Source organism: Equus asinus, chromosome 10, assembly GCF_041296235.1.
Source record: "Equus asinus isolate D_3611 breed Donkey chromosome 10, EquAss-T2T_v2, whole genome shotgun sequence".
In the NCBI taxonomy this organism is placed as follows: Eukaryota; Metazoa; Chordata; class Mammalia; order Perissodactyla; family Equidae; genus Equus; species Equus asinus.
The window spans coordinates 48,628,880-48,651,834 of NC_091799.1; the positions used below are offsets into that span (position 1 = coordinate 48,628,880).

The window sequence follows — 22,955 nt, forward strand, 5'->3', positions numbered from 1 at the left end:
TCTGGATCCCCTGGGATTCCTACAGCAGCCATTCCCAGAGGCCTCTCACTCCAGGGAGGCTGGCTCAGCCTGGGCATGGCCGCCCATTATGTTTCCACACCTGTCTTCAGAGAGAGTTACTCAGACACATACAAGGGACAGAGAGACAGATGGACGGACAGGAGGAAGAGGTGGCACTGCAAACACACAGAGATAGGAAAGAAAGAGGCTGTTAGACTGATGGACAAACCAACCACCAACCAGACAGGACTAAGCTGGGTGACACTCACTGGTTCAGAACGAGTGTGTAGGAATTCTTATCTTCCTCTATGATTGACACAACAAGTGTGATGAGTTTGGGCCAAAAATCCAGGTTCCGAATGCTGGGCCCTTGTTCCTCTGGAGGCAGCTCTTGCTTCTTATTCCAGGAGACAGGGACAGACAGTGAGAGTTAGAGTAGAATGTGGAAAGTGTCTCCAGTCTTACTCCTTCTCTTCCTCTCCCCATAGCCCATCCTCTAGATTCAGCTACCCTTCTTCTCCCAATGCCTTTCTTCCACTAGCTGCCCCTGTGCTGTTAAGGGGCGACTACTGCCAGGTCCTTGGACACAAACCTTGAGAACTTCTTTCCCCAGCTCCAAGGCACTGGTGTGATAAGCTTGTCTAGGAGACATAAAGATACCCATCCTCCTCCTCTCAGTAGCTGTGGGTATGGTAACTCCTTGGCTGATGTAAGCAGCCTCTCCTGTCTCATGAAGTAGGTCTAGTTCCATGTGACCCCCACTGGCAGCCCTCCTCTCACACCCATTCTCCCCTGTACCACACACATACATACACACGTCAGCTCTGAGAAGCTCCTTCAAGTTCTGCAGGAGGTACTAAATAGACCTCGCATGCAGGCTGGCCTAACCTTCAGTGGATTAGGACTTCCTTAAGCCCCTGTATGTCTTAGGGGGAGGATCTGCATCTAGCATATTATTTGCCTAGCTGGATGAGAAAAGGCCTTGGGGAGCCAAGAATACTCAGTACAGAAAGGATAATCTCTTCAATAAATGGTGTTGAGAAAACTGGATATCCACATGCAAAAGAATGAAACTGGACTCCTATCTTACACCACTCACAAAAATTAACTCGAAATGGATTAAGAACTTAAACCTCAGACCTGACACCATAAAACTCCTAGAAGAAAACACAGGAAAAAAGCTCCTTGACATTGTCTTGGCAATGATTTTTTGGGTATGACACCAAAAGTACAAACAACAAAAGTAAAAATGAACACGTGGGACTACGTCAAACTACAAAGTGTCTGCATAGCAAAAGAAACAATCAACAAAATGAAAAGGCAACCTACAAAATGGGAGAAAATATTTGCAAACAATATACCTGAAAGGGGGTTAATATCCAAAATATATAAGGAACTCATACAACTCAATAGCTAAAAATCTGATTAAAAAATGGGCAGAGGTCTTGAATAGACATTTCTCCAAAGATGACATACAAATGGCCAAGTACATGAAGAGGTGCTCATTATCACTAATCATCAAAGAAATGCAAATCAAACCACAATGAGATGTCACCTCACACGTGTTAGAATGGATATCATCAAAATGATAAGAGAGGGGCCAGCCTGGTGGTGCAGCGGTTAAGGCACGTTCCACTTCACCGGCCTGGGACTCGCCAGTTCGGATCCAGGGTGCGGATATGGCACCGCTTGGCATGCCATGCTGTGGTAAGCGTCCCACATATAAAGCACAGGAAGATGGGCACGGATGTTAGCTCAGGGCCAGCCTTCCTCAGCAAAAAGAGGAGGATTGGGAGCAGTTAGCTCAGGGCTAATCCTCCTCAAAAAAACAAAAAGAGAAAAGAGATAATATATGCTGGCCAGGATGTGGAGAAAAGGGAACACTTGTGCACTGTTGGTGGGAATGTACATTGGTACAGCCATATGGAAAACAGTATGGAGGCTCCTCAAAAAATTAAAAACAGAAATGCCATATGGTCCAGCAATCCCACTTCTAGGTATATACCTGAAGGAAACAAAATCATTATCTTGATGAGATATCTGCAGCCCCATGTTTACTGAAGCATTGTTCACAATAGCCGAGACATGGAAACAACCCAAGTGTCCACTGATAGATGAATAGATAAGAAAATGTAGTATATAAATATAATGGATTATTATTCAGCCATAAAAAAGAAGGAAAGATGGACCCAGAGGGCATTATGCTAAGTGAAATAAGTCAGACAGAGAGAGACAAATACTATGATCTTACTTATATGTGGAATCCAAAAACATTGAACTCATAGAAACAAAGATCAGAATGGTGGTTGTCAGGGACTGTGGGTGGGGGAAATGGGGAGATGTTGGTCAAAGGGTATAAACGTTCAGTTATAAGATGAATAAGTTCTGGGGATCTAAGGTAAGGATGGTGACTACAGTTAACAATACTGTATTGTATACTTGAAAGTTGCTATGAGAATGGGGTTTTAATGTTCTCACCACCACCACCAAAATGGTAATTATGTGAGGTGAAGGATGTATCAACTAACCAAACGGTGGTAAACATCTACATTTCGCAATATATACATGTATCAAATCATCACATTACACACCTTAAACTTACACAATGCTACATGCCAATAGTATCTCAATTAAGCTGGAAAAAAAAACTGGAAAGACTTTGGTTGGGAAGAAGTAAAGGAATACAATGGTGCACCTCAGGAGAGGAGCAACAACTGTACGGTCAGACTCCAGACAGGAAAAGTAGAAATCACCAGAGAGAGGCTGGAACGAATATTTATCTCCCAATGGGACAAAAGCAAAGTTGGAACTGCCCAGAAGGACAGGGGTAGGGCTTTGACGTGGGATGCCATATGTAATGACAAAGTGTCCACAGTCCTTAATAAGCCTGCATTACCAGGAAGTTATTAGAAATCAGGACAGAATCCACAGAATGTGGATTCTGCCTCCTTCATATCACTCAAATACACCTCTTCTTTTAACTTTTCTGCCACTATTCTGGCTCAGGCTCTTATCATGCAAGGATCTCCTAAATGGTCTTTGATCTTCAGTCTAATCCCTCTTCCATGCAGTTGTCAGTGACCTTTCTGCAAGGAAAATCTCATGTGTTACTCCTCTGCCCTTCAGTGGCCTTCAATAAAGTTCTAAATCTACAAGTCAACACAAAGGTCCTTCAGAATATGACTCTCTCTCAACCTCATACCTTACCACTTCTCTTTTTTGCAGCTATCACCAAACCACTACCTCTGCTTATTTAGTGCTTATTATGTGCCAGGCACTCTGATAAGAACTTTCCATGCATTATCTCATTTAATCCTCATGACAACTCCATTGGGTAGAAATTATCATCACCTTACTTTACCGATGAGGAGGCTGAAGGACAGTGAGGCTACATTACTTGCCCAAGGTCATGTAGCCATAAACAGCAAAACCAAGAATTAATCCCAGATATCTAAACTCCAAAGCCTGACACTGTAACTACCCTACATTGCTCATACTTCTTCAAATTAACATTTTCATTCACCATTCTGTGCCTCCAAAGATTCTATTTCCTCTTATGGCATCCCCCCTCCGCTTTTTTTTGGTGAGAAAGAGTGGCCCTGAGCTAAAATGTTGCCAATTTTCTTCTTTTTGCTTGACGAAGATTGTTGTTGAGCTAGCATCTGTGCTAATCTTCCTCTATTTTATATGTGGGATGTCCGCCACAGCAGGGTGTGATGACGGTGCATAAGTCTGTGCCTGGGATCCGAACCTGCAAACCTTGGGCCACTAAAGCAGAGCGCACAAACTCAACCAGTATGCCACCGGGCTGGCCCCTCCAGTCCCTTTCTTTCTCTAATTCCTACTCATTCCTCAAAATTCAGGTTGAGATTTACCTTTTCTGAATTTTCCCTGACACCCCTGGTCTGGTTGGATACCTCTCTTAGGGGCTCCCAAAGCACCTTCTGTGAACCTCTGGTATAGACATACAGACAACTACAACTACAATAAAATATAGTAACAATACAAGTTTAAAAACAATAAATGTAGTAATTTGCCTCCACCTCCACCAAACAATGAGATCCCAAAAGGCAGAAATGTGTCTTTTTTTAGGAAGATTAGCCCTGAGCTAACATCTGCTGCCAATCCTCCTCTTTTTGCTGAGGAAGACTGGCCCTGAGCTAACATCCATGCCCATCTGCCTCTACTTTATATGTGGGACACCCGCCACAGCATGGTTTGATGAGCGGTGCCATGTTCGCACCCAGGATCCGAACCAGTGAACCCCGGATGGCCGAAGCAGAACATGCGCACTTAACCGCTGTGCCACAGAGCTGGCCCCAGAGATGTGTCTTAATCAAGTTTACATCCCTAGTGCTCAGTTTGTTAAAGGAATGCATGACTGAACAAACCAATGACTGAAGGTCAGTGGAGGGAAATAAAAAAACATACCAAAGGTTTACTTCAGTGTAAATAATGAATGAGCAAATGAGAGTGAAAGCGAAAAACAGTTAGCAAAATTCAAAGGTTAAAGAAAGTCCCAGAATGGTTTGTAAGCTCCCTTTCAAAGTCTAGGTTCATCTCATGCTAGGGAATAGGGACCAAATACACAGACAGATCCCTGCAAAGCTGAAAGATCAAAGCTGAGAACAGCATCATCTCCCAACCAGAGAAAAGCCACAGATGGACAACAGAGGCACCCAGAGTGTGACAAGCTAAACAAAGGCCCCAGGAAACCTTCCCATGGACTTCAGAACTAATGGGAGGTTTTACAAACCTTAAAAGGAGGAAGCCCTAAAGATAAGGCTGGCACAAAAAGTATATTTGGGAATGAGAGTGGGCAGTGTGAACACGAGTTTAGTTTTTACTAAAGTGCTCCTAGGAACCTTTATGAATTGGTTGTATTCACCAAAGGGTAAATGTCCAAGAGATGGAAGTTGTCCTCCCATCATGTGCTGCCCCAAGTCCTACTGCCTTTCAAGGTCTATCTCAAACGTGCCTTGTTCTATGTGGCTTTTCCCAATATCTGGATCAAGAGTGACTTCCTCCTTAGAAGCCCTTCAAATTTTATCCCTCCTTCAAGGCCCTTCAATGGACTGCTTTGACTCGAGTTATATATATGCTCATGAGATTCTGAAGGAGCACCATGCTGTCCTCAAACCTGGCCCAGAACGAACATTCAATACATTATTTGTTAGACTGAAAAGAATCTATTTGGCAAGTGTGTGGTCTGCAAGACATTGCTAAGACAGGAACTGAGTAATCAGACCCAGAAGGAAGTCCTGGCTTTAAAATGAGGGAAAAAAAATTACTGAAAGAATCTAGACAAATGTACAAAGTCATGAGGTACTGAGTTAGGATGCCAGCCTAAAACAGGTGAAGTGGTTCAGCCTCACAGAAGGAAAGGGTCAGACTTGATAGTCAGCTGATGAATATATCTCAGAAGACCATGCAGTACAGAGAGATGCGGTCAGAAGGAAAATTTAAACATCCATGAGCCAGTAGCTCAGAGAAACAGCTACAGATCTGAGCCTGGAACACAGGTCGGTCCACATGAATCAGAATAAAATTAAACCTGGGGGAGAAAAAAAGACTCCGGGATGGACTGAGAATTCACCTACTCATCCCCTGAAACTGTGCTCAAGTTTTTTTCACTTTCTTTAGCATCAAATGAAAACTTATTGTTGCCACTTCTGTTTGACTCAGTTATCCAATGACTCTGCTTATTTTTGATTTCTTATGTTTGACTCTTCTTATCCAATGGTCCTTGTCCATAAACAAATGTCTCACATGGTCAAATGGTCCACACTCTACAACTCACTCATCCTCAAGAACATGAAGAACTTTGTCGTGAGCTCCCTTCCACTATGAACACAGCAACGGAAAGCTGAATTTCAAGAGCCACTGACTGCTGGTCCCACCTGATCCTGAAACTCTTACCAGTTGGTACTGGCGGTTGTACAAGTCATGGCAGTTGTTGAAGATATACTCATATGTGGAGTTCAAACAGGCCTTCACACAATCCTTTACCACCTGGCTAGCTCTTGGAGGGCTCTGCAGTTCTTGCACCTGAAAATTAACAAAAGAAATATGGACCCAAGGTCCCACTTCCCTGGGTCAGATTTCCTCCCAGAACTCTCCCCAAACTACTCTAAATTCCTTCAAGTGTCTATGGGTCCCTGGACCTTGCTCTGGGATGAAACTGCCAGGATAGCTGATGGGCAGAACTGCCCAGCCCATCCTTGTTAATTCCAGGTCTTCTCAGAAGTAACCCAGGAAATAAGTGTATGGAAATACAGGCTTAGAGGTGATGAATCCTGTAGCCTCAGACTCTGCCCAGTGCTTCTTATTCTCCATGTCCTTGTGGCCAGGTCCCCAGCCCAGCACCAACCAGCCCAGTTTGTCTCTTACCTTCATTCTGAAGAAAGTAATACTGGTCAGCAAATCCACTGTGGACTTTAAGTCCTGAAGCCGCTCAGGGCTCCCAGCAGGGAAATTATTCTGTTGCAAATCAAGCAAACGTAAGAAAGGAACAGAGAAATATGAAAGCCTTCCCTGTCAAAAGCAATGAAATCAGGGCCGGCTCAGTGGCGCAGCACTCAAATTCACACGTTTGGGTTCTCAGCGGCCCAGGGTTCGCAGGTGTGGATCCTGGGTGTGGACATGGCACCGCTTGGCACACCATGCTGTGGCAGGCGTCCCACATATAAAAAACGTAGAGGAAGATGGGCATGGATGTTAGCTCAGGGCCAGTCTTCCTCAGCAAAAAGAGGAGGATTGGCAGCAGTTAGCTCAGGGCTAAACTTCCTCAAAAAAAAAGAAAGAAATGAAATCAAAAGCTTCCCCAACTGCTACCCACTGGAATTTTCCCTACTTGAGCTGGACAGAAAAGCTGTAATGCTGCAGGTCTCCTTCTCTTTCTCACTGACAGACAGGCCCTTGCCAAAAGCAAGGGTTAATACTCCCCAGGAAACACTTCCTACCCCCAACCCTATTTCCGATGCAGTGTGTGAGCATTTGCACAAATGAACACCCACACACATTTTTCTCAGGTGAAGATTATTACACCTAAACAGTGAGTTCTTCAGAAGTTGCGATCTAACTGTATATCCTGGAATATACGTGGAGCCACACTACAGACTAGATTGAGATCCAGGAAGTGTACAGTGGACTCCAGCTAGACTACCATTCTGGAGCCAGAACAGGGCAGAGCTCTGAGCGAACTGCTTTTGGAATGAGCTCCTTAGGACCTTCGTGCCATGCCTCACTTCATTCCCTTCAGCATCAGTTTTAGGAGGAAGCTGCCAAGGAGAGCTGAAGGCAGATGTTGAGCCACTCTCCATTTGAAGGGTCACTTAAGCCAAATATAAGATATACAGTCAACTCTCCATCATTTGTGCAAATGGAGGGCACTGAAAGTGCACATAATGAAAACTTCACTTCTTTTTGACTTTGAGGTTATTTTTATACTTACTTTTTAATGTGGGTATATTGCTTGTTCTGGAAATTCACAACACTTTGACACAAGTAATGAAGCCATTCTAAGAAGCTCTAACTTAGGGAAGAATTCAGAAACTGCCCATTTCCCTGTCCTGCCCCATCCCAGGTACTCAACCTCCTACTACATCTATTCCTCCCTCTGTTCTAGGAATGGATATGACCTCTGCTACAAATCACTGCCCAAGCCAAGCTACTCTCTCTCTGCTTAGCTAGATCTCACCTCTCCCCTGAAAATGAGGAGCATATGGAAAACTGCAAGAAGGAAATGTAATTATCTAATTTTTAAAGGGGCATTTCTGGAAGAGATGAGCCTCAGGAGGTGCACTAATGAGAATGTTGTCAGAGAGTTTGGAAGAGTGACGTGAGTGGCATTGGAAAGCCAGCTGTCTATAAAAAAGCAGCTACTCCTGCTGCTATTTACTCACTGCACGGTCTTTGGAATTTGGAGAACCACAGGGGTCAGTGGCATTGGCCATGCACTTGGGTGTGATGACACAGACCAATTTTCCTTGCCTTCGATCTTTATAGCCAAGATTGGCCTACAGTCTCTCTAGATTTAGTTTGATATTATCTGTTATCCCACCCCACAGTCATGTCTTCACTTACCCTGTATGTAGAGAGGTCAATCCTCAGTGAGTTGTGCAGCTGGTCCAGCAATTTTACAAATCTCTCTTTCTGAGGGTGGGAAATAACAGGGAAGAGAGAAATAATCTGTTTCTGAATTCCCTAGACTGAAGCAAAAACAGAACCATCTCTGAGTGAGGAGGAGACACTGGGTTGGGGACACATCCTATCACATCCCTGCCCATGAAGAGAACAACCAACAGTACAAAGGAGCAACAGGATAGGTGATCCCTGTTCCACCTCTTAACAGCTCTGTCTCAAACTGGGGAATCTTCTAATACTGGCAGGGGAAAGGAAGTCCCTCCGAGGGTAAACAGCTCCTTCTATACAAGAGTCAACAGGAGATGACCAGTGTATCTCCATCCCTTTAGGACTCTAACTCATCTTAGTCAAATAAAAGGAAACTCCAGCCACATTTTCCAACTTGTTCCTGAGTCTCTGGTCTCCTGACTTATCCTAGGATAGCTCATAACAGTTAAATAGCCACAGCTTATCGGTAACGATGGAAGGGAGAAATAATGATGCATTTGAAAGGTGATAAGCCAGACCTCATAGAGTTTCTCTTTAAACCACATTCCACATCATTTCTCTTAGTTACTTTTTTAATGTTAACATAAATAACATATACTATTTCAGTAGTTAATTATTTTTTTAAAGATTGGCAACTGAGCTAACATCTGTTGCCAATCTTATTTTCTTCGTCTCCTCCCCAAAGCCCCCCAGTATATAATTGTATATTCTAGTTATAGGTCCTTCTGGTTCTGCTATGTGGGACACTGCCCCAGCATGGCCTGATGAGTGGTGCTAGGTCCGCAACCAGGATCCAAACCAACGAAACCCTGGGCCACCAGGGTGAAGCACACGAACTTAACCACTCAACCACGGGGCCAGCCCCTCAGTAGTTGATTTTTATACAAAAGGTCTAATTATATGTGAAATCACATGCCTGTAGGCTGTTGGTGTAGCACTCTTAGGATTCATATATTGATTATATTATATATCATTAGATATTAAGTCAATATATAATGGGATGAGACGGAATGGAACAGATATTTGACAAATTAATCAATGGTATTAATTCATCTACAGAAAGACTCTATTGACAATAAGAAAAAGTGCTTAGTACCAAAAAAAAGGGCTCAGAGACTCAGTGGATTTGGGGGTATCACTAATTTTTTCCCTAAAGAGGTGATCTTTGTGGTGGGTCAAAGATATTTCATCTAGTTTATATTGAACTTATGTCAGGTGACATTCTGAGTAAGATTCAACTTCTTGAGCACCTTAACACCAAGAAACGGCAAACCCTGGAAAGGGAAAATAGTCCAGACAACTAGAAAAGGGACAGGCTCAGGTATACACTGGTATCCTCACTTATACGTCAGTCTCACAGGAACTTAAGTGGCATGAATCTGTCAGAGAGAGACTGAATAATATTAAGAAAGGTCTATTTGTGGACCTGAAGGACTAAGGAACATGGTGACTCAAGCAAGTTCTTGACCCAGAGAGGTTTTCTCTGAGCCAGGTGGTGCTGCCCCCCTCCCCTAAACCATAGTGGTGCTATTCTGCCTTCTCTCATTTATCCATGTCTGAGGACAGTCTATTAGTGAGTCTACCTATCCACAATGAAATAAGGATAGCCTATTAGCATAGTCTACATACCCATAAGAAAAGAAGTTCATCTAAGTGGCAGCTATGTGAATTCTAGGCATATCAATCACCTCTACAGTACTGACCGTGAAAAAAACAAACTTTATTAATTGATAACAAACAGGTAGATATGTTTTTACATCATACTCACCCCAAAGTTGGAGGCTGCAAAGCGATCAGATGCAGAGACATTGGTGGAGGCAGTTGTGTGGGCATAGTAGGCATTGATGTTGGCCAGTAAGGTGCTCATCACTGCTGGCACACCAGGACACATGTACTTGGATGACAAACATGCAAAGTGCCTGAAAAACAGCACCCCCAGCCTCAAAGACTCTTCAGGGCTTGCAGCAAAAGCCAAGTAACCAAAGATCTCACTGATGTGTATGAAGCTTCCAATCACGTTGGGATACCAGGATCATCATAATCTATTTATCAAATATACATTCAAAGAACGCCTACCATGTGCCAGACTCTGTGCTAAGTGCTAGAATCCAAAGATGTGATAGCCTGGTAGAGAAAGCAAGAGTTAGAAAGTCAGTCAATAATCCAAGGCATGCCAGGCAAAAACACTGTGGAAACATGCAGGAAGATCACCTAAATCAGAATGGTTAGGGGCTGGAAAGGATTAGAAAATGGCTTCCCAAAGAAGAGATGGTTGAACCAAGTCTTAAAGGATTAGTAAGAATTAACCAAATGGAGAAGTGTGCACCGCAAAGGGAAATTGCATTGCGAAGACAAATATATTCATGAAAGAGTGATTCATTTGGGAAACTTCAGTTACAGCAACTGTTCAGGTTTTGATAGAGGAATATCAAGAAATGAGAGAGAAGTATGCAGAGAATAGATAATAAAGGAGTTTATCCTAAATGCTACATTAAATTTTTAAACAAAGGTACAGCGTGATCAGATTAGTCTTTCAGAAAGGTCCCTTTGATGATAAATTGGAAAAGAAGACCTGAAGACAGATAAGAGTAAGACAGAAAGACCAGTTGAAGAGTCACTGCAATCATTCAGAAAAGCAGCAATGAAGCACTAAATGGAACCGAGAAATGATTCAGAACACAGACTCTGTTTGAATCTCAGCTCCACCATTCATTCAGTGACCTGGGGTACATTACTTAAACTTCTTTATGCCTCAGTTTTCTTATGTGTAAAATGGGACAAATAATGATACCCCCCCTCATAGGTCTGATATGAACACTAAATGAGTTAACATTCATAAAGTGCTTGGATCAGTGCATGGCACATAAGGGAATGCTACAGAGGAGTTGTTGCTGTTGTTGTTGTTATCATTATCATTACTATTGACCTATAGCAATAGAGAGAGATTAAAAACATTTTTAGGAGATAGAATCTAGAGGTTTTAGAGATGGGATGTTGGGAGTTAAAGGGGTAATAATAAATAAGAAAGAAAAGTTTAGGCTGACTCAAATTTGTTTGGACAACTGCATAGAAAATCATCCCATTTATCAAAATAGAAGATAAGCAAATTTTGTGGAGATGATGTTGAGCTGGAATTTAGCCATGATGAATTTGCAATGTCTGTGAGAATACCAGGAAGTAGTTGAAAATGGATCTAAAATTCAGGGAGAGATCTGATCTGGAGGAAGATTTGGGTGTCTTAGCCCAGAAGTAGTGGTTGATGTCATAGGTTTGGAGGAGATCATCCAGGGAGAGTGAACAGAGTAAGAATGGCGGAGGGGCCATTCTCAAACCTCATTCCTCACCATATTTCTTCTCTCCATCTATAATGAACTTCCTGTAATTCTTTGAATATTCTGTGCTCTGTTGTATCTTGGAACCCCAGCATATGGCCTATCAGACATGCCTTTACTTTTATGGATTTCAAGACTCAGTTCAAGTGTCAACTCTTCAATGGCCTCCCTCACATGCCTCTCCTAGAATTTAGATGCTCTCATAATACCCTGTGATTACTCCTACCACAGTACTTATCATAGTATATTGTAATTGTTTGTTTACTGGTCTGTCTCTCCTGCTAGACTGAGTTCCTCAAGCACAGAGGCCCCATCTTCTTCATCTTTGTGTTCTCAGCACCCAGCACAATGTGTGACACATAGAAGGAACTCAGTAAGAGTTTGTAAAATAAACGAAGCACAGCCAGGGCAACAGCTACCCTCTGCTTACCTAAGGCTGCTGCCTGTGCACAGCTCTAGTAGCAGCATTATCAACAGAGAAACTATACCTCTTCTCATAGTAAGTGAGAACTTCTGTTACAGGAGTCTTGGTCAACTCCAGACATAGCTGTTTTCCCTACAGTTTAGTGCCCTCTGACATCCAGGCCAACCTATGAATGCCTGCCTGTCACACACATATACACGAGCACACACACCCTATCTCCTCAAGCCTGTGATGTTTGGGCAGGTTGGTCCTAGCATAATCTCATGTGCCCTTTAACCTTCCTATCTCCAAACTTTGGGGTAGACAGACAAATACCTTCTCCCTGAGTTACTGCTCTTAATACATATACCTGCTTTGCCTTGGGGCACAGACCCACTTCACCCAGCTCAGAGAGGAAAGCAATAAATCACTGCATACTATCCCACTGAGGACCTGTCCATCCTGCCAGTGTGCCTTCATTAGCCACCCCAAGGGTTAGTAGCCACTTCCCAAAGCCCCAGGGGAGCCTCACGTCATGGCTTGATATATGGATTCGATGCCATAGCGCATGGCAAATTCATCCACAATTTCTTGGGCAGTTTCATCAAAGTACACCTTCCATGCATCGTCTCCTCGAGCCTCAGGGATCCAAACTCCTCCACTGCCCTGAATGTCTGTTAAGTAATGGAAAAGGTTCTGCAGGAGACAGAGCAATGGAAAGAGTTAAATATACATTAAAAACAAAAGCAAAACCTGGTGGTAAAGTCCAGGAGAATATGAATAGGGTTCCACAGGAATTCTGTCCTTTAAGTCATTGTTCAGTTCCTCCTGTGGCCCGACTAGGCTGTTCTCACATTAGTAAAAGAGAACTGAGATTGTTACTTGGTCTGTCCAGGGCAGCACAGTGAGACAAGTTTTATAAAACAAAAAACAGGCCCCAGATCTTCAACATTCAACAATCCTACTCATTATCAAAGGCCCCTCCCAGCACTGCTTTCTGGGACCCCATATACCAAGGGCTGGCTCACCTCATGGAGACACGTATACTGCACATGATACGGGGCTACTTTCTCTTCCCCCTTGATCTCCACGCTGATTTGGAGTCGGATAGCCCCTGAGACGGCTGATTTGTCTGTCCTCTTCTCTAGGAAGGAAAGAAGACTGGAGATTGACACCAATGCAACAACAGACAGTGTAGACAGCGCCCATCCTGGCTTAACAAAGAAAAGGAGGCACTGACCCAAGGGTTCAACTAACAGGGTAAACTCACTCCAGTGACCACACAGTCCACAAATACCCCAAATATTCCCAATACGAATTCTCCTATTCCATTAGGAGAGTAGGGGGCTAATAGGTATGGGTACAAAGATTAAAGGGCCTTCTGAAATCTAGAGAATGTCCAGCCAGAGTGAGTTCCAGCCACCCGCACTTCTCTGTCCCCCACCTCTAGCCAAGGTCGGTTCCCTGCAGGTAAGGCAGGCCCTGTATAGAGGTGTGCTCTAGAGATTGAGTGGTGGTTTTGGTAGACAGGATTTTCCCCCATTCACACTCTCCCTCTCCAGCAACTTTCTCTGGTCCTGTTTCCTTACCCAAGTTGTACCAGACATCCATTTCGCCACTTAGTGTCCGAACCTCGATGATAGTTTGGCCGAGGAAATCATCAGACTCTCGCTTTAGCCGCTGCTTTACTCTTGATTTGATGTCATCATCCTCATCCCACACACGTACCTTAATGCGGTCAGAAGAGTTGTGGCACTCACTACAAAAGAATTAGGCAAGCTCTGTTAGCGAAGGAACCAGCAGCCCCACTCCTATTATTTCCAATTCCATCCCAAAGCTCCATCAACTGCACTTGAGCCTCTGCAGAGGAAGAGGAGGAGTCAGAGAACAGTGGAAAGGGAGTTCCAAGTGAGTCAAGCTATCCCACCAAATGGCTCTTCATTCCTCAGCCTGGGCAGCTGTACATACATAGCCAGTTCTTAGTGCCTTGGGACAAAAAAAGGGGAGGGGAAAAGAGCAATTAGGGAAAATTCTGATTTCCTGTGCAGCTAGCTCTATCAGCAACACCAAGAGGAAAACAGCTGGACAGATATCACAGAGCCCTAGGAAGCAACTGCTAGCTCCCTCCCCAGAGTCGGTAAAAGTGCTAACGTTCATGGCATATCCATCTGGTCGTATCTGCTTAGCTTTCTATTCAGCTCCCTCATCTACCCAAGTACACGCTGGGAACTTCTGTCATTCTTTACTTCCATGTCAAGTGTCATTTCCTCTATGGTGTTTGCTTTAGAGGAGGGAGTTTTCCCAGGTCCCCTCCTCATGCTCCCTTCCGCAGCAGTTGCTTTCTGGTCTTGTTGCCTCACCCAAACATTGTACTCAACAGAATTTACTGCTCCTTTCCCTGTGTTTCATAATATCTTTGCACATTCCATTAAAATATTATAGTATAACTACTCGTCTATAAGATAATAGATCAACAATGAGTTTCTTGAGGCTAAGGATTGGCTTACACATTTTTAGATACACAATATCATGTACAGTGTCTTACACAAAACAGGGGCTTAATGAATGGTTTATTAAATGGATAAAAGTGGGCAAAATTAACTACAGAGCCAATTCATTTAGAATGAATCATAAAAAGGATTCAAGCAGGAACCACTCAGATTGTCAAAAAAACAGGTGCTCCCCCTAATAACTGTTGCTTCTGGACTGGAAACTTATTTTACCAGCCCCACTCCCTTTCCACATGAGTTCTCCAAGGAGCCAAGAGAAGGAGCCAGCCTACTTAGCTGATTCAGACTCAAAGTCCCAGTCCTAGGCCTTAAGGGTGACAAAGCATCTGGATTCTCCAGACATTAGTCCAAATCCTAGGCTAGAGTTTGCCATTTTTCAACAACCATCCCTTACTATTTTATGAAATAGTCTGTAAGGACGTGAGATAATGGAAAAAGGAGTGGAGGTGGAAGCTGAGGAAGAAAGAAAAGCAGAGCCCTTTAAAGGAAATGGAAACTTCTCCAGACCCCAGATTTCTATCTTCGAGTCAGAATTACCCAGTTGTAGGACAAGGACATTCCTTCCCCACTCCCCAGAAGAGCCTAACCCTTCCTAGGCAGGATGGCAGGTACACAATAAGGTGGTCAGTCCCTAGTTCTGTCACTGAGCAGGAGTAAAATCTTTACAGCACTAGAAAAAGCAGTATGGAATGCCCAGGGGCCCCCTGAATAGCACTAGTTATAACAGGGACTAGGCAAAGTAACCCTGATCCAATAGTCCATGAGAAGAAACCCAGAGAAAGAATGGCTGCTGCTCAATTGAAGCATGTGAGAAATGGGTTTTCTCCAGTGCCTCTGGCCCATCCCTCTTAGAGTCTAAGCCCAGAATAACAGAATTTAATGCAGCTCCCAAAATACACACAGTCCCAGGTAAGACAAAGCTCTTTGCGACTTACAAATGGAACTTCTCCTCCCAAACAGGATTCAGGTTCCCAAAAATCGTCTTGGTACGCTTCTTGGTTTTGCCTACTTGCACAGTCACATAAGGGTCACTGGATCCTGTCTTGTCCTTGGCTTGTAGGCCCTGGGCACAAACCACTGCAACCCAAATACATAGAGGAGGAGGCTTCAGAGTACGCTCCAGAAGTCAGAAGTTCTCCATAGCATGACTCATATGTTCTCCATCTTAGAGCACCCTCTATCTGCTCCTTGCAGAGGAACTCTAATTTTCTTACTCTTCCACATTTATCCTTAGTCCTGGGCCACCGGCCTTTCCCTCAAGGTCTAGCCCAAGAATCACACCACCCCACCAGAGCCCTAATAGACCAGTTACCCCTACACTGGTCCTTACTGCCTCTGATACATGCACACTTCAGCCACACCCACCCAGTTAGTAAACCACTGGTTAACTATTTCCTGATTTCCTACCATCCTCTTTCCCCCACCCCCAGCTCCTGAATATCAGACTGTTACCCAAGTCTATAATATCAGAGTGTTACCAAATCCTTCTGTGATCATTCACATTGTTCGCAAGTGCTAGTCCTGCCTCTCCCAGTACCCCCTGGCACCACGGTCTAGGAGACAAGGAGTGATGAGGCCCTCCCTCTTCCCCTCAGTTCTGTCTTCTTTCTCCCCAGCCCCCTGCTCCCTCACACTCAGGATGCTTCCTCCCCAGGCTCCTTCTCACAGCCTAGGCCAAGTTCTTGTCCCCTCAAACTTTGACATGCTCACCAGTGATGGTAATCTTGGCTGACCATTTGGAGGTGCCATCCAGCACACTCTGCTTCACTGTTTTCATCTGCTGCACATGGGCAACTTTGCTCACGGTGAAGACATCCCGGATAACTTCAAAGATCTCCGGCTTATTCCGCTCTCGGATCTTCATGCGGTCCTTCATGGCCATGATAATGTTCTGGGTCCGGTCCTCAGCTCCATGTTTAGAGCTCTTTTCTGCAGCTCCTGAAGGATGGCCAAAGACAGAAAGTAGGGTAACCAACAGGCTACCTACCAGAGGGTCAGGTTGGGGCCTGGGGCCTGGGAGAGGGCACTGAGCAGTGGGAGAAGCTTAGGAAGACTGGGATATCTTTGGGAAAAGTTAATCACTATGGGGCCTGCTGGAGTTCAATGTCTGGCAAGTGGAGTTCAAACACAACTCAATGGGCACCAAAAACTTGGTAATTGCTATGGGTATTATACTATTCTACTTAGATATATGTTGAATTTTCCCATCAAAAAAGAAACAAACAAAAAATGTAGCTCAGTCTGCAGTTCGCTTTGTCTTTCTTCCATCCAGATGGTGACTGAGAGATATTCTTCAAGTCTAAGGCCAAAATATTCCCGATGGGTATCTCAGTTATCAGTGAGGGGTGGTGGGTGGGCATGACAACTCCACCAATCTCATCCAACTTCCAAGCCATGATACAGATCCCAGAATTTGTCACGGTACACAGTTGGGTTCTGCCCCATGGCTCCAGTGCCTTTAATCTCAGAAAATAGTGTGGTATGGTGAGAAAGATATGGCTTTTGGTTTCAGACAGAATTGGGTTCAAATCCTGACTCCACCATTTCTAGCTGGGTAAACCAGTTACTTCTAAGAGAAGAAAATGGCACTCATCTCTCAGAGTTGAAAAAAGCACTATATTAACATATATAAAGCATCTAGCCCAGTGCCTGGTACCTAGCAGTTACTCAGTAAATGGTCACTATTATTGTTACCACTATCATCATCATTATCCTGGCAAGGGCCATCCTCACCAGCTGTAACCCCAACCAGTTCATCTCAGAGGCCCACAGGCTTTTCCTGCTGCCCTAAGGATTAAGGCAGAGAACAGACTCCTCTGGTGATTTCACCTACCAAGTTTCTCAGGAATGGGCCCATCTTTCCTTTATTGGTCTTGTGGACTGGTTCTTACCTCTCTCTAGTCTCCAAAGGCTTAGGCCTTTACTACAAAACCTGGACCAAAAAATAAAGGCCAACATCTGTATCCTAACCCTGGGAGGATGGCAAGCAATTTTTCTGTCCAGGCAGGCCCACAGAAGGGCATTTCATTCTACTCTGTGCTTCATAGAGCCTTAGGCAGAGAATATTTTCTGATAAATGAAAAATGACCTGAGCTGCATCCTACTCTTACCATTTAGCATATCTCACGCAATGTGACTTCTTCCTTGGACTGGGACTTCTGAAATGCCCTTGAGGAGAAAATTAACACCCCTGCTACAGAGAGCATTTCAGAAGTTTCTAGCAAGCAGCCTATGCAGCCAGCCCGGCTGCTAGTTCTCAGCAATTAAAGCAAGGGCCTGCTGGCACCTGTGCTTCTCGGTCCCTCATGATGGGTTTGGGCAAAGTCATCACAGGCATTTGGCTTCAGGATGTCTTCTCAGAGCCCCATCTCTTCCACTGACTTTGTTTTACTTGTCTCTTCATGTCCACTGTCGCCATGTCGGTGGCACAAATCTAGGGCTCTTCAAAGGACATTTTAAGTGAACAATTCCTCGAGGCCTCTCCCTGGGCCCCTTTTATGTCACATTGTTTTTCCTTGGGATAATGAAGTGCTAGTGAGTCTAAAGGTGACCTTCCTTTCTCCTACACAATCCTTGAAGCTTTCATTGCTATGGCTTGGCTGTGAGTAACACCTGGGAGAACTGGAGGGGTGAGAAAATACTTTCCCACATCCCCCACCCCTGTTCCTCCTGGGGTCCATCCACAGTGATGCAAGCCCAGAAGGAGCAGAGCAAAGAGACAAGAATTTGGAGTGCTACCACCTCCTTTAACAGAAACTTGTTACTCTTCCTGCTTCTACACTCCCCACTCTGTGATGGCAGCATAAATCACGTATTTAGTGAGGGCCTTGGGAGCCTGGTACATTCTTCTCCAGGACCTCCGCCTGATCTATTTGAAACTGTTCCTGGCACTGTTGTCTAAAAGCTGCATCTACAAGCAAGGAATAAATGCTGCCTTCCCTGGGTCCTAGGGTCTAGACCTCAGGAGGTTCCTCTGTGAGGCCTGGAACCTCACAGAACTCTCTCTCTTCTCATTAGTTTCGATCCTCAATTACACATGCTCTAGTTATTTCGGCAACACTGTGGTGTGTATACTACTTAAGCACAGCCTCTGGGATCATCTGAATCCTGGAAGAGATTCTAGTTCCACCATAGGGTCACAGAAAACTCAAAGAATTTTTCCTAAAGGTGCTTAAGAGAGTGCTGTAAGACCTGTTATTTAGAAAAGCAATGCCCCTGGACTCAGGACCCTACGTTCTCTGAAAAGGAAAGAACTTCAGAATCAGGTAGACTAGAGAAATGACAGTGCAGCCATCCTAGCTCTTTGCTGCTACAGTATTTTGGAGAGGCCCTGCTGCCCCTGCTCTCCACCCCTCAGCCCGCAGGGACACTCACGCTGCAGGCAGTCAGCATTGAGCAGGTCCTGGCACTTCTCATGGCACTTGACTCCACACTCGCTGCAGCGCATGCCCTGCCGGGCGATGCCCCAGAGCAGGCCTTCACACTCATAGCAGTAGGTCGGAGTAGTGGCTGTCCAGACCTCAAAGTTGTGAGGTGTGGTACACGAGATGGGGTAGATTAAGGCCTGCAGGGTTTTCTTATACACATGGGATTTCTGAAAGACATACACCCCATCACCCACCAGCAACTTTATGTCTCTGTGGGGAGATACCAGAACTGAGACCCTTGCAGGGGAATCAAGATCCTGGTTTCTCCTCTGGTAATGGAGAAAGTGCTCTAGCCTGGCCCCACCCACAGCCCAGCATGGCAGAAACAAGCCCCCAACATTGTGTTCCTGGTCGTCCAAGGTAAGTCTGACCTGAAAGCCGGGTCTGAGTCTTATCCCAGCAGTCAAGCTTTCTAGGGAAACCAAGGGTACTAGGCCCACCATAAAGTTCACTAGGCCACCTGAGTTCAGTGGTCATATACTTCAACATAAGACTGCGGCTTATCCCTGATCTGAACCCTTGCCTCTCCCAGTGTGAAACTGAGACCCAATGCTATCTATCTGTTTCATTAATGACATGTGACCAACACTCTTGAATTCCCAATTAGTACGGCTACAGAGATGATCACCAGTCTCTAGGCCAGCAGACTCATGAAAGACCATGGGTCACTTACCAGCTCTTCATCCTTGAGAGAGGTGCGTGTAGCCATTGCAGAAGTAATCCCTGCCTTCCGGGACTGGACCAGTGACTGTGAGAGAAGACCTGCTGTCAGCCCTGGCTATTGTCAAGGGCTGGCAAAGTCCTCGGAAGGAGATTCAGTGACCAAAGAAACTTGCCTATAACTTACTACCTTCTATTTTTACCATCATTCACAGGGACTGCCCATGGGTAATAGGTAACAAGCATCCCAGGTTAAGATCCATAACCCAAAGCCTTCAGGGGACTATTCTAACAATGTTAGAACAGCACTTCTCTCAGGGTACCTATCACCCAAAGAGTTTCTCTTTCTTTCATATTTTTAGGTATTCTCCCCCTTGTTTACAGGAAAACAAAGGAAAATAAAACTTTAGAATTATAGTAGAAAATAGGTCATTAAGAATAGAATAAACACACAATTCTGTCAGAGTCAGATTCAAGAACCATCCCTAAGAACAATTCCATGTTATTCTCTAACCCCTGGTAGTACCACCCCATGCCTACACAATCCCAGGTGGCTGTAGAGGCCAACAGCCCAGATGAGCAGGGCACTTGGTAAGCGAAAGGGGCAATGTAGCCTCAGCCAAATCAAGCAGGGGAGGAGGTTAAGTCTGAGAGCTAGGGCTGCCCTGTTAGTCAGGCTCTTGTGTAAAAGGGCCCCTCGTATACGTATCTGCCAAGTACAAGCCTTAGGGGCAGGCCCTGGAGAGGCACATGGTTTCCCTAAGGCAGTGGACGTTGAGCAGACAGAAGTTATAATATCAGCCTAAGCTGGAGGAATAGTTGGAAGGGGCCCAGGTGGCTTGAGATGTGGGCTCTTATATAGGATGATAAGGGACTCTGGAGACACTTACCATAGCCTGCGCGGAGGAGAGCAGAGAAAGGAACAACATTATGTTAAATCCCCCCCAAGGGCATGAAAAAACTTTCAGAGGCAACTGAGAGGTTCTTCCCTATAGTCCAATGTAGGGAACACATCCCAACACCCTCTGCCTCTATCCAGTGAAAACTGTCTTCAACCCAGACAGCTGGCCAGGGCCAAAGGCCTAGAGTTTCTACTCTAAGAAGAGTTATGTCATAAAGTGAAATACAGGCATGGTTAAAAGACCAGAGGAGGGGACACAAGAAATGAATAAGACACTGCTATCCAATCAGTTAAGCAAAAAGGAGATAGAGAGTAAGAGGAAGTAGAGGAAGAGAAAAAGGAGGAAGAAAAGAAAGAGGAGATGGGAGACAATGAAAGAAGGTCATAAAGAAGAGATGACATCATGATTTATCTTCATCCAACAAGCTTGATGAAGAGTTGGTAGAAGAAGAGGTGCATTAAAAAGGAGGAAAAAGAGAAAGGAGAAGATTCACAAATAGTAGGAAAGAAAGAAATGATTAAGAAAAAAGGGCAGACGATAGTCCCATTCAACCAACTAAGGAGGGAGAAACTGGTGGGAAAAAAGAGAGCAGAGAATGGAGGAGAAATGGGAAGAGGGGTAGATAGAAAAAACAGGGTAGACAGAATAGAGATAAAAAAATAAGAAAACAGGAGTAGAAAATGGTAATAAGAAAACGGATTCCAGTCTTACCGAACACCTAGCTTTACAGCTCTGGAACTCTGGGACAGCCTGAGCCCCACTCCACCCCTACTTCCCACTAGGCTATGGAAAATTCCCTGAGCTGACCCTGCCTCTGGAAGTATGACCCAAAATGGGAGCTTCTGGGGGTCAGCCCAGTAGCATAGTGGTTAAGTTCGCATGCTCTGCTTCAGTGGCCCAGGGTTCGCAGGTTTGGATCCCAGGTACAGATCTAGCACCACTCATCAAGCCACTCTCTGGAGGCATCCCACATAAAACAGAGGAAGACTGGCAGGGCGGGGGGAGCTTCTGGTCACCTGGAGATCCTGAGATCAGCTTTAATTCCTAAGCCTATTTCATATTTCAATTCAATTCCAGAAATTTTTATCATTATCTCTCTTTGCACCAGATACTGAGTTAAGGACTAGGGGCACAGAGATATTCTAGAAAGCCTACGTCTTGAGAGGAGAGTGTCACCTGAGTGCTCAGCTTTTTAACATTTCAGGTAGGAGCCTGAGCTAATAAAGAACCTGGGTCTCTGATGAGGAAGAGAGGTAGAACAAGGTCCCACTAAAGCCATCATTAAGTCTCAGCAAGGCTTTAAATGATTGATCTTCAGACCAATACTTATCACACTAAATAGACCACTACCAGTCCTGATAGCTTGCCAAGGCCCAATGGGGGATATCCCAGGGCTACAGCCTAAGCCTTCACTACAGTCTTACTCACCAAATCACTGACAAGTGGCAGTGGCTTCTTTCTGCGTAGATCTGGCATGCTGTCAATGCCATAAAGCCCTCCAGCTGGCCTGAGGAGAGAAGAAAATATGACAGGACCTTCAGTCCTGCCTTGAGTTACTGGCAGGTTCAGTATTCTATTCTCCTTGCTCACCTTCTCCCCAAGAGGAAGATGAACTGACCTCTACCATGTGCCTTTGAGAGAGGTAAGGAAGACAGAAAGTGAGGGAAATAAAGCCATGGGATGATGAGCAATGGCATCTGCTCTCAGAGGGCCCCTCAGTATCTCCTTCTACGGTTTTAGCCAAGGACTGAGAGCTCTGTTATCCCACAGTAACAGTTCAAGGCACCCATTTATTTGAAAGTCCTTGTGTTCCATAAGGCAAGGTAGGAACTGGTGGTTAAGAGGGCTTCTCCTCACACTCAGGCCAAAGACACTGCTCCCCAAAGTTAAGTCTTTCCCAGCCTGAGCTGGAACAGAGACCACAGGGATGGCTGTACAGAAGAGCTGCTGCCTAGGTGAGCAAGAATGCCAAACAATGACATGCTAACAGACTTTCTCCATCTGGAGTAAAAGAGTCACCAGTCCTGTCTATCCAAGCCTCCTGGAGCAAAAGGGTCTCCATGGAAAGAGGTGCCCACATAATCAAGTGGAGGCAGAGGAGATGGGATGAGAGACTCACAAAAGACCATTTAGGAGAGAAAAAGACCATCTAGGAAAGAAACAGTAAAAGGCCTCAGAGTCTGGCCTAGTCCTATGGACAAATCAATTAAGAACCAGGAAAAAATTATAGCTGGAGCAACTGGAGGTTTCCAAAACTTTTATATCTTTTCTATGCTTATTAATTTTGTTGTTCTTTGCCTTTCTGCCACAACAATATGCAACAAAAATAGAGAGACTGTCCCAAAAGGAACACCATTCTCATTTTGAGATATCTGCATTTTATCCCCAGCTCTTCTACTAACTCCCTACATGTCCTCCGCCACAATTCCTTCCTCTCTTTGGGTCTTGGTGTTGCTTCTATAAGGGAGGGGGACGAAGCACAAAAATCTCTCTGACCCTTTAGAAGCTGTCATTCTGAGCCTCAATGAAAAGAACTCATCTACTTGGTTTCAATAAGAGCAATGAGGTGCGGAAGCTGAGGTGGCTGG

At 44.7% G+C, this 22,955-nt stretch overlaps 1 protein-coding gene across 21 annotated transcripts in view; it reads right to left on the reverse strand.

The window, feature by feature from the left end:
• Nucleotides 1-22,955, reverse strand: part of UNC13B (unc-13 homolog B) — a 209,262-nt gene that overhangs the window by 14,838 nt on the left and 171,469 nt on the right. For 16 of the 21 annotated variants that reach the window (XR_006533357.2, XR_011506364.1, XR_011506365.1 and 13 more), the window contains 13 exons: nt 21,796-21,874; nt 19,479-19,553; nt 18,753-18,972; nt 16,089-16,316; nt 15,314-15,455; nt 13,458-13,627; nt 12,897-13,012; nt 12,401-12,564; nt 9,902-10,052; nt 8,086-8,154; nt 6,391-6,480; nt 5,920-6,048; nt 270-397 (listed from right to left, as the gene is read on the reverse strand). Coding sequence is in view for 17 of the 21 variants with exons in the window: in XM_070519238.1 (XP_070375339.1) it covers nt 270-397; nt 5,920-6,048; nt 6,391-6,480; nt 8,086-8,154; nt 9,902-10,052; nt 12,401-12,564; nt 12,897-13,012; nt 13,458-13,627; nt 15,314-15,455; nt 16,089-16,316; nt 18,753-18,972; nt 19,479-19,553; nt 21,796-21,874 (1,761 nt within the window). In the remaining 4 variants the exon portion in view is untranslated. The remainder of the gene's footprint in view (nt 1-269; nt 398-5,919; nt 6,049-6,390; nt 6,481-8,085; nt 8,155-9,901; nt 10,053-12,400; nt 12,565-12,896; nt 13,013-13,457; nt 13,628-15,313; nt 15,456-16,088; nt 16,317-18,752; nt 18,973-19,478; nt 19,554-21,795; nt 21,875-22,955) is intronic. The other 5 variants (XM_070519237.1, XM_070519235.1, XM_044779261.2 and 2 more) reach the window with 2 other exon arrangements.